Source organism: Mirounga leonina, unplaced genomic scaffold (assembly GCF_011800145.1).
Source record: "Mirounga leonina isolate KUSES-001 unplaced genomic scaffold, KU_Mleo_1.0 Mir_115, whole genome shotgun sequence".
Taxonomy (NCBI): Eukaryota; Metazoa; Chordata; class Mammalia; order Carnivora; family Phocidae; genus Mirounga; species Mirounga leonina.
The window spans coordinates 33,872,323-33,890,503 of NW_023270268.1; the positions used below are offsets into that span (position 1 = coordinate 33,872,323).

Genomic DNA, 18,181 nt, shown 5'->3' on the forward strand with positions numbered 1-18,181 from the left:
CCAAATGAAATAAGTAGTTTGATATTTTCTTATTAACACTGTTACTCTTCATTTTCTAATAAACTCATTGTTTTACTTCAAATTTTAAAACAGCAGTTGAACACTTTTATAGTTCTTAATTTTTAAGTTAAATGCCATACATGGCAAGTCTGGAATTTAGTAATTTGGCTTCAAAAGCCTTTCTTAAGGATGTGGTTTTTTTTTTTTTTCAAATGACAGGGATTTGTTTATTTTCATTTATTGAGATATAATTGGCATACAGTATTATATTAGTTTCAGGTGTACATCATAGTGTGAAATGGTCACCAAAATATGTCTAGTTACCATCTGTCCCCTTACAAAGTTAGTGTTATTGACTCTATTTCCCATGCTTCATGCTGTACATTACATCCCGTGACATATATTTTATTACTGGAACTATGTTGATTCCCCTCATGCATTTGGCCTGCTGCCAACTGCCCCCCCCCCCCCGCATTAATCTCTTCTATCTATGAGTCTGGGTTTCATTTTGTTTTGTTTTCTTTTTTAGATTCCACATATAAGTGAAAACATGAATTATTTGTCTTTATCAGACTTATCTCACTTAGCGTAATACCTTCGGGGTTCATCCATTTTGTCACAAATGCCATGATTTCATTTTCTTTTATGTCTGAGTAATATTCCATAGTATATACTATTGATTGACCCTTGAACAACATGAGGGTTGGGACACTGATCCCCCCCGCCCCATGCAATCAAAAGTCCACATACAACTTTTGACTCCCTGCAAACTTAACTACTACTAGCCTATTTTTGAACAGAAGACTTACTGATAACATGAACAGCCTAATATCACATATATTGTATATATTATATACTATATTCTTACAATAAAGTAAGGGAACAAAATATTAGAATAAGGAAGAAAAATACATTTATAGTACTATAAAAAAATCTGACATAAGTGGACCTGTGAAATTCAAACCCTTGTTGTTTAAGGGTCAGTTATACATGTTACATCTTCTTTATCCATTAATACACTAATGGATACTTAGTTTTTTTTCATACCTTGGCTATTGTAAATAATGCTGCAGTGAACATAGGGGTGCATATATCTTTCTGAATTAGTGTTTTTGTTTTCCTCAGCTAGATACCCAATAGTGGAATTGCTGGATTATGTGGTAACTCTATTTTTAGTTTCTTGAGGAGCCTTTATACCATTTTCCATAGTGCCTGCACCAATTTATATTCTCAGCAGTGCACGAGGATTCCCTTTTCTCCACAGCCTTGCCAACACTTGTTATTTCTTGTGTTTTTTATTCTAGCCATTCTGACAGCTGTAAGGTGATATCTCATTGTAGTTTTGATTTGCATTTTCCTGATGATTAATGATTTTCAGCATCTTTTCATATGCCTGTTGGCCATCTATATGTATTCTTAGAAAAATGTCTATTCAGATCCTCTGCCTATTTTTTAAATTGGCTTGTTTTTTTGTAACTGGGTTATATGAGTTCTTTGTGTATATATTAGATATTAACCCGTGATAGGATATATGATTTGCAAATATCTTCTCTCATTTAGTAGGTTGCCTTTTTGTTTTGTTGATGGTTTCTTTTGCTGTGCAGAAGCTTTTTAGTATGATGTATTCACATTTGTTTACTTTTGCTTTTGTTTCTGTTGCCTTTGGAGTCAGATCTAAACAAACATTGCCAAGATCATTGTCAAGGAGCTTCCTCCCTATGTTTTCTTATAGGAGTTTTATGGTTTTAAGTTGTACATTCGTTTTTAATCTATTTAAAGTTGTTTTATATATAGTGTAAAATAGCTGTCCAGTTTTATTATTTTGCATTATAGCTATTCAGTTTTTCCAACATAATTTAGAAACTGTCCTTTCCCACTGTATGTTCTTGGCTCCTTTGTTGTAAGTTGATTGACCATATATAATTGGGTTTATTTCTGGGCTCTCTGTTCTGTTGATCTACATGTGGTTTTGTGATATTACCATACTGTTTTGATTACTATAGCTCTGTAGTGTAATTTGAAACCAGGGAGCATGATACCCCTGGCTTAGTTTTGTTTTTTTCCTCTCAAGGTTGTTTTGGCTATTCGAGGTCTTTTGTAGTTCCATATAAATTTTAGACTTATTTGTTCTCATTCTATGAAAAATGTCATTGAAATTTTAACAGATTGAATTGAATCTGTAGAATGCTTTCAGTAATATGGATATTTTAACAATACTGATTTTTCCACTTTATGAGCACAGAATATTTTTCCATTTACTGGTGTCTTTGGTTTCTTTTGCCGGTGTCCTATAGTTTTCAATGTATGGGTCTTTGACCTCCTTGGTTAAGTTTATTCCTAGGCATTTTTTTCTTTTAATAGTAATTATAAATAGGATGGTTTTCTTGACTTCTCTTTCTGATAGTTCGTTATTTGTTTTTGTGTATTAATTTTGTATCCTGCAAGTTTATTGAATTCCTTTATTAGTTTTAATAGTTTTTTGGTGTAAGCTATTGATTTTCTATATATAGTGTTATGTTTAGATTCCTTTCTTATTTTGTGTGTTTACCATAAGTTTTTGCTTTGTGGTTACTGCAAGGTTCACATATATCATCTTGTGTATGTGATAGTCTATTTTAAATTGATAGCAGCTTAAATTTGAACACATTCCAAAACTTTATATTTTTACTTTCTCCCACCCCACATTTTATGCTTTTGATGTCACTTTCTACATCTTTTTATTTTATGTATCTCTTGGCTAATTATTATAGTTTTAGTTAATTTTATCATGTTTGTTTTTTAACCTTCTTAGTAGCTTTATAAGTGATTAATATACTAACTTTACTACATATTTACCTACTTCAGTAAGAATTTTTGCTTTTGTATACTTTCTTGTTATTAGTGTCATTTCTTTTCAGTTTAAAGAAGTCCCTTTAATATTTCTTCTAAGGCTGGCTTAGTAGTGATGAACTTTTTTAGCTTTTGTTTGGAGAACTATCTCTCTTTCAATCTGAATGATAATCTTGCAGGTATTCTTGGTTGGAGATTTTTATCCTTTCAGCACTTTGAAAGTGCTGCCTTCTGGTTTGCCACTGCCCTCTGGTTTGCAAAGTTTCTACTGTGAAATCTGCTGATAACCTATGGGGTTTCCCTTGAACATAACAATTTTGCTTTTCTTGTGCTGCTTTTAAGATTCTGTTTTTAACTTTTGACATTTTAATTATAATTTGTCTTAGTGTGCCTCTCGTTGGTCCATTTTTTTTGGAACTCTCTAGGTTTCCTGGGCCTGGATGTCTGTTTCCTTCTTTAGGGGAGTTTTCAGCCATATTTCTTCAAATAAGTTTTTTGCCCCTTTATTTTCTCCTTCTGGGAGTGCAAGTGTTATTCCACTTGATGTTGTTCCAGAGGTCCCTAATTTTCATTTTTTAAAATTATTTTTTTCTTTTTGCTGCTCTGTTTGGGTGAGTTCCATTGAGTTATCTTCCAGCTCACTGATCTATACTTCTTCCACTGTATTGAATCCCTCCAGTATATTTTTCAGTTCAGTTATTGTATTCTTCAGCTTTATGACTTCTCTTTGGTAGTTTCTCTTTGTTGAAGTTCTGTGTTCATCCATTCTTTCAAGTTTGATGAACATTTTTATGACCATTATTTTGAATTCCTTATCAGGTAGATTACTTGTCTCCATATCAGTAAGGTCTTTTTTCTGAGGTTTTGTCTTGTTCTTTTGTTTGAAACGTATTTCTCTGTTTCCTCATTTTGTTTGACTCTTTGCATTTGTTTCTATCAGGCAAAACAGCTACCTTTCTCAGTTTTGAAGGAGTGTGTTCCCCCCCCCCAAGATCTTATTTATTTATTAGAGAGAGAGAGAGCATGCATGTGAGCAGGGGGGAGGGGCATAGGGAGAGGGAGAAAATCTCAAGCAGACTCTATGCTGAACACGGAACCCAGTGTGGGGCTTGATCCCACGACCCTGAGATCACAACCCAAGCTGAAACCAAGAATCAGCCACCCAACCGACTGAACCACCCACTCGCCCCTTGAAGGACTGGTTTTAGGTAGGTTCTGATCCTTCTCCTTCAACCTTGCCCGAGCTCTTGGTTGTCTCTTGCACCTTTGTGATTGTCCAAACTGCCTGATTTATTCTTGATATGCCGCCATTGTTGTGGATGTGCCAAGACTTATCAGCAATCCAAGAGAAGGAATCTCTTTTAGCATCTAGTTTCAGGCTGATTGGAAGCCAGATCTTTAGGCAGCAGCTTTTCAAGTGTGCAAATACATGCAGTCCTGTGGGGCTGCAATTGTAATTCCTGTGGGCCTACAGACCAGAAGATCTGGAGGTGTCTCCAGGGCAACAGTTGAAAAGTCTGGGCTCCAGACAAGTGTATAAACTCCTTCCTGGGGAGTCTTGTGGTGTTTCCCTGGGAGTGCGTTTTTAGCCTCTAGATGTGTGGGGAACTTGATGCCTATTCTTCAGGCTAAAGTACTGGGCTAAGCAAATAGCCTTTTTTTCACAGGAAGACTGAGGTTGTGTTTCAGTCTTCTGTCTCTGCAGTGCTTTGGGGGTGGTGGCCTGCCACAAGAGCTGTCTGTCCAGTTGTTACAGTCCTGTACAGCTCTGGAAAGCCAACCGTCTTGGCCACCAGGGCCGGGTAGTCAAGAGATGTTCCCTGTGTGGGTGTGTGTGCCTACTGGCTTCAGCAAGGCAGCTGGAGAGTGTGGTGGGTGGGGCAGATTCACAGGCTTCAGAGAAGGAGCAGAAAAATGTCTTGTCTGTGATTACCCGTGGGCCTCAACAATGCTGTGAGAAAGTGCCTTGTCTTTGTGTGTGCTCCAGCTTTAGGCTGGAAGTGGGAGAATGCCACTGCCACTGGTGTTTACCTGCCCCAGCTAGGGGGCAGGGGAATATCACAACCACTTGCACTTGTGGACTTTAAGTAGGCAGTGGGAGAACTCGGAGACCATTTGCACTTGCCTGCTCTAACCAGGGAGCAGAGTAGCACTCCAACCACCCATGCTCTCTGGCCTCAGCAAGTGCCAGGACCACTCACCCCGATGCATCCCAGCAAGGCAGTGGGAGGGTGCCATGTCCGAGGTTACCCACCTGTGCTGGCCTAGCAGTCTACATGGAGAGTGCAACAATGGTGTCAGCCAGCACCTCTGTCTCTGGGGAGCATCTCAGCTGTCCCTCACCCCTCTAGTTGATGCTTCTAGATCAGCAAATCATTCTCCTTCACATATAATCTACATGCTTCTCAAACTGCTGTTTTTTGATGGGTCCTGGGGCAGTGAAACCACATATGAGCCCTCCAAGCGGGAAATCTCAGTTTCCTATAGCACTTTAGGACCCCTGGATATTAGCACCATTGGTTTTCTAAGCCATCCTGGGGACTCATTTTTCTGGTATAGATCTCAGAGGCCAGGGTGCCCAATGTGTGCACCAACCCCTCCCTTCTCTGGGAGAAGCACCTAACTGGTAAGATCCTTCCCTGTTGTGTGCCATGCCAGGGGGTAGGGTTTTTTGCAAGACTGTGTCTCTTCCTCTCTTACCCATCTAGATGTGACCCTTTTATCCTTTGTTGTGAAGAGCATCTCATCTCATTTTCAGATCTTTTTAAGAGTGAAATGGTCCAGGGGCGCCTGGGTGGCTCAGTCGTTGAGCGTCTGCCTTTGGCTTGGGCCATGGTGACAGGGTCCTGGGATCGAGTCCCGCATCAGGCTCCCTGCTCCGTGGGAAGCCTGCTTCTCCCTCTCCCACTCCCCCTGCTTGTGTTCCCTCTCTCACTGTTTCTCTCTCTCATCAAATAAATAAAATCTAAAAAAAAAAAGGGAAATGGTCCATATGTAGCTATATTGGTGCATCCATGGGAAGAGATGAGTTCAGGATTTTGGCATTTGCTGAGGCCTGCATGGGTGGTTGGAGTGTCCCCCAACTCCCTGGCTGGTGCAGATGTGTGCAAATGGTCACGGTTCTCTCTCTTCCTAGCTAAAGTCTGCCATCTTGGATCCTCCTCCCAAAGGGCAGGGTTTTAATTCAACCCCAGTCATGGATAGCTTATTCAGAAGGGTAATTAGAGATTGTTTTAGTTTGCCTTTTCAGGATGTCTGACCAGTTTTCTGAGCTCTAACTTTTTCCTCTTTGGTACTACTAAAGAAGAATTTAAAGGTAGGATGATTATACAGCCTGATTTGTTTCTAGCTCTCATTTATGTGTATTACTCTGTGATAATGATTAATAGTGCCCTCTTTCCCTCTTTAAAATTATCCTAGTTTGGATGATAAATTTGAAGGTGCATTGTTATCTATAATACTGTTACATAACAAATTACCCTGAAACTTAGCTGCTTAAAACTATGTTTATTATCTCATAGTTTCTGTAGGTCAGGAATTCAGGTGTGGCTTAGCTGATGCCTCTGCCCCAAAGTTTCTTGAGAGGTTGCAGTCAGGGTGTTAGCAGGAGCCGTGTTTTGTTTTTTTGTTTTTGTTCTTAATTCTGTTTTTGTCTTTTTTTTTTCTCTAAGATTTATTTATTTGAGAGAGAGAGCATGAGCAGGGGGAAGGGTAGAAGGAGAAGGAGAGAGAGAACCCTCAAGTGGACTCCATCCAAGGACCCCAGGATCATGACCTGAGACAAAATCCAGAGTTGGCCGCTTAACTAACTGAGCCACCCAGGTACCTCTAGCAGGAGCCATGTTTAACCTGAAAGCTCAATTGAGGGAGAATCTATTTCCAAGCTCACTCACGTGGTTATTGGCAGGATTTAGTTCCACGTGGGCTGTTGGACTAAGGGCTTCAGTTCCTTGCTGGCTCTTGGCTGGGGACCTCCTGCAGTTCATTCTGTGTGAGCCTCTCTGTAGCACAGCATGGAAACTGGCTTTTCACACACACATACCAAACTCTGAAGTGACATCCTGTCACCTCCACTGCATTCTGTTTGCTAGAATCAAGTACCAGGAGGGTGGGTATCATTGGGGGCCACTTAGAGGCTGCCTAGCCCTAATAAAAGGGAAATAGCTTCCATTAATACTTCTCCATAATGGAATGCAACTCATTACCTGTTTCTATTTTTGTTTTCCTACAAGAAGAAATTTGCTTCAGGATTCTCTTATTAGAGTGATCGGTACCTGTTGGTACCGACAGTGGACTCAACTCTTCTTAGAATTAACTCTAATTCACAAGTTTGGTTTCTACAGACTTTCTGTTAAAGGGTTCCACGTACATTTTCATGTAATATAATTTCAGGGGGTGCTAGTAAGCAAAAAACATCACAGGTTTTTAATATATACATTTGTGGTGGTTTTATTGCCACTTTGAATGTGTAAAATGAGGTCAGATCCAGGTTTTAAGGGCTTGCTAGGTCATTTGTTTGAAGTCTTGTGCCAAAAGGCGGTAGTCACAGTCTGACCATGGCTATTTTTGCTCTCCTTTATGGGCATAAACTGTACCTTGAGCTTTAGCTGGCTGCTTGGCACATTCACTCAGTCAATTGGAAGGATTGAAGAATCACCATGTGTACAGCTAATGGAAGCTACATAAAGCAGTTTAAAAGGGCATTCGTGTTTTTTTTTGTTGTTGTTGTTTTAAATAGGCTCCATAACCAGTGGAGCCCAATGTGGGGCTTGAACTCCCTACCCTGAGGTGAAGATACAAGCTCAGATCAATCAATAGTCAGACACTTAACTGACTGAGCTATCCAGGTGCCCCATAAAAGGGCATAGGTGTTTTGAGGTGAAGATGAAGCCACATCTTGAAAGGACAGGACATCAGAAACCCTCCTAACCTTCTTGTCTCTATGGGCAGGAGGGAAGGAGGAACCCCAGTGCTTCTCATATTTCTGGAGTAAATAAGAAGTGCCCAGATCAAACTGTCCCTCCCCACATTGTTGTTGGCAAGAATGAAGAAGAGCCCCAAAGTTCTTTCTACCCCTACCTCCCCCACACACTCCTGCTCTTTCCCTTGAGGTCGTCAGGATTAAACTCTTTATGCCTGTTTACATTAACTACCACAAGAAGTTCAAGGCTCTAGGGTCATTCCTCATGTGCATATAACTCTTTTTACTTTTCTATCTATATCTCTTGCCTTTCTCCTGCCTCTTCTCTGAACATTTCCTTCATCTTTCTTGTTTAGACCGAACTGGGATTTACCCCGATGATACTTTTTCCCAACTTTCTTTTGTAAACTTCTCAGCTGGTGGCTCTTTTTCCTTCTCTATCTCTCATATCCCTTCTATCCCTAGAGATGGAGATAGAGACTTGCTCCTCATTGTTCTTTTCAGACTCCTCTCTTTCCCTTTTCTCTAAATACTCCTGCTCTGTATCTTATCAGAGTCTACCTTGTGCATCTATAGACCCCTTGGTTCATTCTTCCTCATTTCTTGAGATTTTAGCTGCTAGCTTATGGTCACTTTCTGTAGCATTACTTGCGTGATAATTTATGGAAATTTCATTTCCTATGCAGACAGTTTTTCTTTTTTTAAAGATTTTATTTATTTGTCAGAGAGAGAGAGCACGCACAAGCAGGGGGAGCGGCAGGCAGAGGGAGAGGGAGAAGCAGGCTCGCCTCGCCAACAATGTGGGCCTCAATCCCAGGACCCGGGGATCATGACCTGAGTAGAAGGCAGATGCCTAACCAACTGAGCCATCCAGGCACCCTAATCATTTTTCTTAAACTGTAGGCTTCCCCGATGATCATATCCTCCATCCTGCCTTGAGGTACTTGTTCCCATGGTCATTTCCTAGACCTTGACCACCCACCTCCCCACACACCCTCACCATTTTTTACTCTCTAAAAATAGGAGTAATCACAGACAATGTCCACAAGTGCTCACTGCCATATCCATCTACTTAATTCTCTCTGGTTATTGTACTTTCCATGTTTTACTTGGCCGGTAAATCCCTTTCCCTCTCAATTATTCATGAACATAGTTCCAAAAGTTCTCCCCCTGCCCCAGTGCAGCATGTTTTTTCTCTGTTAAAAAAAATTTCCATTGGGGTGCCTGGGTGGCTCAGTCATTAAGCATCTGCCTTCGGCTCAGGTCATGATCCCAGGGTCCTGGGATCGAGCCCCACGTCGGGCTCCTTGCTCAACGGGAAGCCTGCTTCTCCCTTTCCCACTTCCCCTGCTTGTGTTCCCTCTCTGGCTGTCTCTCTCTGTGTCAAATAAATAAAAATCTTTAAAAAAAAAACTTCCATCAATAAATAAATATGCTCTAATTTATTCCATCTTTTAAAAAATGCTCTCCTGATTCCACTTCTCCCTCTAGGTACTACTCTGTTTCTTCATTCTCCTTTCCATAATGAAACTCCTTGCAAGAGTTGTCTGTATTTACTTTCTCTAATTCCTCTTTTCCCGTTCTCTCTGAAGTCCTCTTCAAGCAGGCATTGGCTTCACCACTCTGCCCATACTGTTGTTGTCAAGGTTGCTGATGACCTCCATATTTCTGTGTCAGGCCCTAGTCATCATCTTATGCTATACATTATTAATACTTGGCATATTTGATTACTTTCTCCTTGAAACAGCTTCTCATTTGGCTTCTTGGAATTCTGCTTGATCCAAGTACGCCATTGTTCAGTCTTCTGGCCTTGCTTTGTCCATGGTAAAGTGAACTCCCTTAGTGAACTCATCCCATTCGCATGCTGACAATTCCCTGATTTGTATATCTAGCCCACAACTGTCTCCTGAACTCCAGATTCATATATCCAACTGCCAACTTGACATTCTCACTTGGATGGCTAATAAAATTCTCAAACCTAATATGTTCAAAACTGAATTTTTGATCTCACTCAAACCTGCATCACTCACAGTCTTCCTCATCTTATTAACTGACAACTCAAATCTTTCTATATACTCAGGCAAAAACCCTAAGTGTTATCCTTGGCTCCTCTCTTCTTTCACACCCCACATCTATTGTGACAGCATATCCAATTTGACAGTCATTTCAACTTCAACATTTATCTGGAATCAGTGAATTGTATTACCTTCAAAATTCTTGTCCTAGTCCAGTCTACCATCATCTCTGAAATGACAGCATTTCTGATACTGAAACAGCCTCCTACCTAGTCTCCCTGCTTTTGTCCTCTAGCCCCTCCATGTATTTGTTCTAAGATTGTAACCAGAGTGATCCTTTTAAAACAAGTCAGTTCGGGGGGTGCCTGGGTGGCTCAGTCAGTTAAGCGGCTGCCTTCAGCTCAGGTCATGATCCCTGGGTCCTGGGATCGAGCCCTGCATTGGACTCCCTGCTCAACAGGGAGCCTGGTTCTCCCTCTCCCTCTGCCTGCCACTTCCCCTGCTTGTGTGTGCTCTCTCTCTCGCACTCTCTCTCTGTCAAATAAATAAATTTTAAAAAATTAAAAAAAACTAGTCAGTTCATGTCTCTCTTTTCCCAAAACTGTAATGGCTTCCCAACTCAAGCTATAAAAAGCAAAATCCTTACAATGACCAACAGGGCTCTATACCAGCCCTGTCCAGTGGAAAAATAATGCAAGCTATCATGTAATTTTAGATTTTCTAGCAGCCATGCTATAAATGTAAAAAGAAAACATAAGATTAATCGTAATACATCTAGCTTAAACCAATAGTAATCAATATAAGGAATTATTAATTGAATTATTTTACTTTTTTATAGTAAGTCTTCAAAATCTGGTGTGTATTTTATACAATTTGGATGCCAGATTTTGATTGGAAATACTTGATTGGCATTTAGGTTTCATAAAATTTACAGTTGAACAAGTAGATTTACATATCCAAGTAATTCTAAACATTCTTCAAGGTTTTCTAATAACAATCCAGTATTGGTTTTTAAATTTAAAATATTAATTAAAGTTAAAAAAATTTAAAATTCAGTTTTTAGCCACATTTCAAATGCTCAATAGCCACATGAGGCAGTGGCTATCATATTAGACAATGTAGCTCTTTACCATCTGGCCCCTCTTCTCTGACCTTATCTTCTGTGGCTTTTTCCTTCACTCATTCTGTACCAACTATAATAATGGCCCCCTGTTCTTTGATCACAGCAGACACTTCCCATTTCAGAGCCTTTGCATTTGGTGTTCTCTTTGCCCAAAAAGCTTTGCCTCCAGGTGGCTACATGACTTCATCCTTCATCTTCTTCAGGTCTTTGCTCAAATGTCACCTTCTTAGAGAAGCTTTTCCTGACCAGTTTGTTTAATAGCTATACCATTTGCCTTCTGTCTCAAATTCTTACATTTCCAGGTTGCCTTTTGAAAGAAGGGAGACGAGGGCTGAGAGGGGAGAGGTGACCTGATCTACAAAGGAAGCAGTGAAATATAAGAATTGTTCCATACAGACAAATCAATGAATATGTTAGGAAGAAGCATAGAGTAAAATTGAATACGTGACTATATCACCTCAGCTCGCTGCTACCTATGTAGCTCAGAGGATTGGTTTTTTTGTATGTGTGTATACATGACTTGACCCCCTTAGAGATTGTAAGCTCCTTAAATGCAAAGTTCTGCCATAATATCCTTTTGGATCTTCTTTGGCACCTAGCATAGAACTTTGACCAAAAGACAATCTGTATTCCAATTATGGGCCGCCTATTGATTAGCCTTTTGTGTTTTATATTCTTGGTGGCATCTACCCTCTCTTCTTTCTCAGTGCTAGCAACTGGTATATACTTGCTGATGGTATATGTGTGTTGGCTTCACATGTGCTATGGCTGTGATTGGGACACTGATTCTTCCTTGTCCAGTCTCGTGCACTCTTACTTGTTTTCCAAAACTAACTCCTCTAAGGAGTCTTCATCACTGATTCTCCTAGTTTATTAACTCCCTCTTCAGTGCTGCCTATATGTATGTATACTTCTGTTTTGTATTCTAGTAGGGAACATAAACATGTAAACATAATTACAATAGAAAATGAATTCTTGAGGACAGGGACCATGCCTTATTCATTTAAAAATCTTTAATGCTTTCCTCAGTGCCTTGCATATAGTAGGTTCTCAGTGCTTGTAAAATTGAATGAACCAGGTACAGAGCAGTAAAGAGAGTTGCTGTTAATGGGCAAAACTTATGTTGTTTAAGATACAGGTCTTAAACCCAAGTGTCTTTTTCTAAACCACATTGAGAGGCAAAAGATACAGAGCTGTGAGAGAGTATGTGAAGAGGAACAGTAAAATCCAAGATCAATCCCTAGATAGAAGGGAGGCTAAGGGTCTGAGGTACTCAGAAGAATTTACTATGTTGGAAAGCCAGGGAAGCACATGTATTCAAATGGAGTGATGAAATTCATCTGTTTGTATTATAGGAATACTGTTTTCAGTTTTACTCTGGATTTTGCTCTTGATATATTATTTCTTGATGTATTTGTACAGTTGTTTGCATCCCTACTTAAACTTTGACAATCTGGCATCAGGGTAAAGATCCATCCCTCATTTGTTAACTAAGAGATTGAGATAAATACTTTTTTATTTTTTATTTTTATTTTTATTTTTTAAGATTTATTTATTTATTTGAGAGAGCGAGAATGAGAGAGAGAGAGAGAGTACATGAGAGTGGGGAGGGTTAGAAGGAGAAGCAGGCTCCTCGCCGAGCAGGGAGCCCGATGCGGGACTCGATCCAGGGACTCCGGGATCATGACCTGAGCTGAAGACAGTTGCTTAACCAACTGAGCCACCCAGGCGCCCCTGGGATAAATACTTTTTTAAATTATGAAACTTCTTTTTTTTTTTTTTTAAGATTTTATTTGAGAGAGAGAGAGAGAGCACGTACAAGCAGGTGGAGGGGCAGAGGGAGAGGGAGAAGCAGACTCCCTGCTGTGCAGGGAGCCCAACACTGGCCTTGATCCCAGGATCCTGGGATCATGACCTGAGTCGAAGGCAGAAGCTCAACGGGCTGAGCCACCCAGGTGCCCTAGGGATTGGGACAAATACTTATTAAGAATCCTTCTAACTCTGTGGTTCTGTTATTTTGAGTAAACCAAATCCTATTATCAGGTACTTTAATGGAATCCTGGTGGGCACAAGTGTTTCTATCAGTTTTGCTTGTTTGCTGCCCCTGTTTGTTCTTTATAAATGGAGTGCATACTAAAAGTAGGTATTTGGGTTACCTATGAGGATATTTTGGTAGTAAGCTCATAATAGAAAAAAATATTTTGATTTTGAATTAATTCTATTATCAGAAAATTAGAGTTTATGCACTTTTTCTCCAGAGATACTTTTGGTGACTCAGGAGTTTAAGCTGGCACTGTGTCTTGTCAGTTAACTGTTTCTGATCAGGGGTTCTGGGTAAACTGGAACAGTATTTCTTCCTCTCGATGCTAATTCATTACGAATGGATGGCAGTACATGAGCATATTTCAGCAGGCATCAGAAAGAAACAGAAGGGATGAAAATTCTTCTCCGGTTCTTAAACATATGTTCTTTGTTTTAAAAAATGGGGCACCTGGCTGATTCAGTTGGTAGAGCATGCAACTTGACTTCAGGGTTGTGAGTTTGAGCCCCACCTTGGGTGTAGAGATTACTTACTAAAAGAAAATCTTAAAAAAAAAAAAAAGTAATGAAAATTAAATATAAAAAATATTACCCCTCCAAATAAGTATTATAAGAAATAACATAATAGAGGAAACTCCACAATACAAATAAAAGGAGGTGTCTCCCTTTGTTCTTTATGTTCTAACGCTCCCCTTCTATGTAGCCTCAGCCACTTCAGACTAGACCACTCTGTTGGACTTGATAAATGTCTTTTTTAAAAAGATTTATTTATTTGGTGGGGGAGAGGCAGAAGGAGGGGGAAAGGAGGAGTCTCAGGCAGACTCCCCACTGAGCATAGAGCGTGGCTCACTCTATCCCAGGACCCTAAGATCATGACCTGAGCTGAAATCAAGAGTCGGATGCTTAACTAATCCAGGCACCCCTAAATCTCTCTAATTCTTAATTGCTTTTCCCTCACAGAAAGCATGACAACTCATTTACTTTAGTTTTTATGTTTGCACATGTCTGCTTCCTATCAGTGTAGCTTCTCTGTGTCAGTCTGAAAGTCTTCCTCTTGTATATGGACTATCCCTCTTGGACTTTTTATGAAGTGCTTCCCCTTTTTTCCTTGCTGAGAGCCAGATTTTCTCTCCCTTTAGTGGGTACTAAACAGAAGCAACATTCCTATCTGTTGTTCATATGAAGGTGACATCCAACAGTTGATTAAGAAACTTACCTTGCTTCTTAACACTTATGCCCAGTTCTTCTGTTGGCAAAGCTTGCAGGGCTCACCACAAAGATCCCACTATCTAGTTATGGTTTTAGGGAGAACAAGGTGTTTTCTTTCTTCCCCATCTTGTCACATACTTTTCTCAGAAGGATTTAATATATTAAGTATTTTATAGACATTCTAATGCATCTGCCTTAAATTAGATGAAATAGCTATTTGATGTTGTGGGTGATGCTGTGAATTTGTGATTTGCATGGCTTCAGATGTCATAATTTTTCCCCCCACTTTCTAGGAAGTAACAGCTAGCAGTCGCCACTATGTTGACAGGCTATTTGACCCTGATCCCCAGAAAGTTCTACAAGGTGTCATGTAAGTAGTATGTATTTAAGAGTCTATCAAAAAGTCTTTTTTTGTTTTGGTTTTTTTTTTTTAGTCTTGTTTGGTTTTGTGTTTAAATTTGCCAAATATTGTAATTCTGAAAATGCAGGGTTAAAACTTTTTTCTTATGTTTTAGAAAGATCCCTGACATTCATGACTTTACTATTGTACTGTAAAGAGTTGTCTGATAGTTGTTCACTGACATGGTTAACTTATTTTTTTGTAGAATACTTGTTTTACCATTTTAAAACATGTTTTTGGAGAATGCTTTTGTGACTTCTTTATCCAACAAAAGCAAGGGAATAAAACTGATGATCTTTTATAATTGGAAAGAGTGGGAGAATATATCAGTAGGGTTTTTTTTGTTTTATTTTGTTTTTGGTTAACTCACTGGCTATAAAGCTTGAATCTCCTACTGATGTTTTAAATCTCAGAGTTCAGAAAGCAGTCATTGGAAATCTAAATTCTTGATAATCTGAATGCCCATTTTTTTCCTCCAAAATTCCTAGTGTTTAATGAGAGGAAACATTTTTAAGCAACATACCTGAGGTGTTAACATTTTTAAAAACTTAAGTCAGATAAGTGTGATAAGATTGCAAGTGATTGAAAGATGAAATCTCTATCCTAAGAGCAGATTACTATGCTCTTGACACATGACTTCTAGGGGAGAAGGTCTAGCCTAAGACTCCTCTTAGGGTTGGCAAACACGGAGTACCCACAGGCTTGAACTGTGTCCAGGGGAAGGAGGAAACAAAAAAGGGTCAGGATGTTTGGTATAGCAGTGAGGGCACACATGAGTCCCAGTATTATTTTCTTACCCTGTTAGTGTCATCAGCCAAATAGTACTTTTCAGTTTAACTTTTGCTCAGTCATGGCAAGGCGAGGATGCTTAGTTTATAGAAGTATCTACAGATTGTAATTCTTATTCAAACCATTCCCCCCCATCTTCCCCCCAAAAAAGCGCATTGTATAAGGCATGTCTTGGGGATGTGGATTTGTAGGGTGGAGGCAAGATAAAAGTGAGTAAGGATGCTTGACTATTCAAATTGAGCTGGAAAAGAAGGTGAGGAGCTGGATGTAGACCCACCTGGCATACTTGACACCTTACTTCACATTTTCTCAGTTTACAGAAACAGGAGATTACAATTCTTATTTTCTCATTATGTTGACTTTGCCTTTGTCCCCTTCACTAGGAGACTTTGTAATGATTTAATCAGCCCCTTTGTAGACTAGTTTGATTATTACCAGAAAAAGTGTTATTAAATCCATCTGTTAAATAAATTAACACTCCTCCTTAGGCAGACACTCCCCACACACAGCCAGACAGTTTTGTATATTAGTAATCCTCAATATCATTTAGGATTGTTCAATAAATAGTTTAGTTGAAAATGTTAGACCCATTAAGTGTTCCATGAGTGATAGAGATGATGTCGTATCATTATTTTTATTTTGATTGCTAGAGTGGTTGTTTAGGAGAAAAGCTAATTTTGTCAGTCAAGATTTCTGTGTGAAAGACTTTTATCTTGTATCAGAAATGAGTAGCTAATTCAGGTGTTACTTGTCACTTTGTGAAATTTCTCATTTCCCAAAGAACACTGTAGCTTCTTGAAAATTGATAAATAAGGCATAAAAAACAGTGGAAAGAGTATATTATAGCAAACCAGCTAAGGTGAAGTTTGGCCTTAGAGCCTCTTAAAAAAGTTACCAAGTCTAGGACACTAAATTGTAGCTAAGACAGATTAGCAAAATTTTTGTGGAGGGATGGTGGAGTACAAAGAGTATGGGCTTTGGAGTTGGACAACAAGAGGTTGAATTCTTGGTTCTGACATTTCCTGCTGGAGGCTTTTCCTAGCTGTGTGCTGGAGCAAGTTACTTAATATCCTTGAGCCTCAACTTCATCATCTCTAGAGGGAGAATAATATGCCCATCTTGCCAAGTTGTAAGAATTGAGTCAGAAATTTAAAATCCAGTGCTTGGTATGTTGATAACCACAGATTGGCACTGAAGTGATTAATCATTATTGACCCTAATTTAAAACAACTTCAAAAATAAGATGATTATTTTCAAAGAAGAGAAAGAAAAACAAAAAACATCAAACAGAAACAATTCAAACTGATGGAGATGGTGGGGGGGCTAGAATTCTTGATTCAGACGAGAATGCAAGTGATAACATATAAAGGTGATTGCTACTTACAATAGTAAAGTCTGTTTAAAGTTGGAAAGGCACAGATCACCCCAGATCTTTTTACTTTATGTCAGAATAGGGCTAGCCTTACATGGATATGTATAGTGTGATTTGATAAAGTGTCCTTTTCCCCAGAGAGAAAAATTTATTCTTTCTGACTTACTATTTTCCTAAACTTTGTCAGTCTGAAAATTAATTGTACATAGTCAAGAGAATAAAAAGTGAACTATATTTTTAACATTTTATTCTTCAGTAACCTTGTCTAGTACTAAAATAATACAGTATTGATAGAGGAAAGGGGGAACCAAAATGAGGTTTAGGAAAAGAGAGTTGACCAATTTTTTTCTCTTTTATACACATTACACAGCCACCATTGAGTCATACAGAGACCATTACTAGACCAAAATAGGTAGGTAGAAGGGGAGTAGCCACAGAGTGTAAACAACAAAAGGTACCCTCCTAACTTTAAGGAAAGAGAAGGTAGAAGCTGAAGTAATCAGCTTTGAGTCCAAAATATCCAATTGGAGAGACATTTAAAAATTGGCAACTAGCTTTAGCTATGAGACAACCAGAGTTTTATCATTTTTCTAGCTATAAGCTTGATTTTTCTTAATAAGGATTGTGAACATATAAAACAGACCAGCAGGAAAAACAAAATTGAAGAAATTAAAGGCAAGTAAGGACTTCTCATCATGGTCTATAATCTACTCAGCCGTGTTAGAGCCAGAGTCCTACCCATACATATAGGGAACTTCTTTGTAGCTAACCCATGTCACAAAGGACCATTTTACATAGTGAATGTGCCGTTACTGAAAATTACTGTTAAGCAACAGAAGTGCTTAATTTTCATTGTTGAAGAATGAGGAATTCTCTAGAAATAACTATTTTATTAGTAGTACAATATTTGGTATAAATTTAAATGATTCTATTGTATCAAAGGTTTGAATACAGAATCAGATTCTAAAAGAGCAAAGTTTCAAATGCGTAACTGAATCGAAGATCATTAGGTAGGAATAGGTAGGAATAAGATAGATACGAACAGAGAAAACAGGGAGGTCCGTTGTGTAGGTCATGAATTATAGCCTTTGGAACTGAAACAGAGTAGCTATATCAAAGAAACTACACTGCATTGCAAATTCTGAGCTTCCTCTAGGGGCCAGATCTGTATATTACCTTAAACAGTTACAGGATATTTTTTTGGTGAAGTTACTAGTGTATTAGCTCAACCATGTTAAATCTCCTAGTTGAAGAAGAATAACTATTCAACTGTTTATGTAGATAAAGTCAAAGCTGCTTAATACTGTGATTTTTTAAAAAATATCTAATAAATTAGAACACCTGATCTGGTTTTCACATTAGTGACTCTCCAGAAAAGATCAACAGATATCACTACATGGCCCTGTGTTGAAGAGCAAAAGATGATAAAAGTCAGTGTGGCTGGCTTTGTAGTTTCCAAGTTGAATAGAACTGGGAAACTAGA

General features: G+C 38.9%; 1 protein-coding gene across 3 annotated transcripts in view; it reads left to right on the plus strand.

Annotated features, from left to right (window-relative positions):
* The window catches only part of ARMC8 (armadillo repeat containing 8), a 105,288-nt gene that overhangs the window by 14,084 nt on the left and 73,023 nt on the right, over positions 1 to 18,181 (plus strand). For 2 of the 3 annotated variants that reach the window (XM_034995563.1, XM_034995553.1), the window contains exon 2: positions 14,431 to 14,507. The exons of the other annotated variant lie outside the window; for it this stretch is intronic. In XM_034995563.1, the coding sequence (XP_034851454.1) occupies positions 14,431 to 14,507 (77 nt within the window). The remainder of the gene's footprint in view (positions 1 to 14,430; positions 14,508 to 18,181) is intronic. 3 annotated transcript variants of the gene reach the window in all.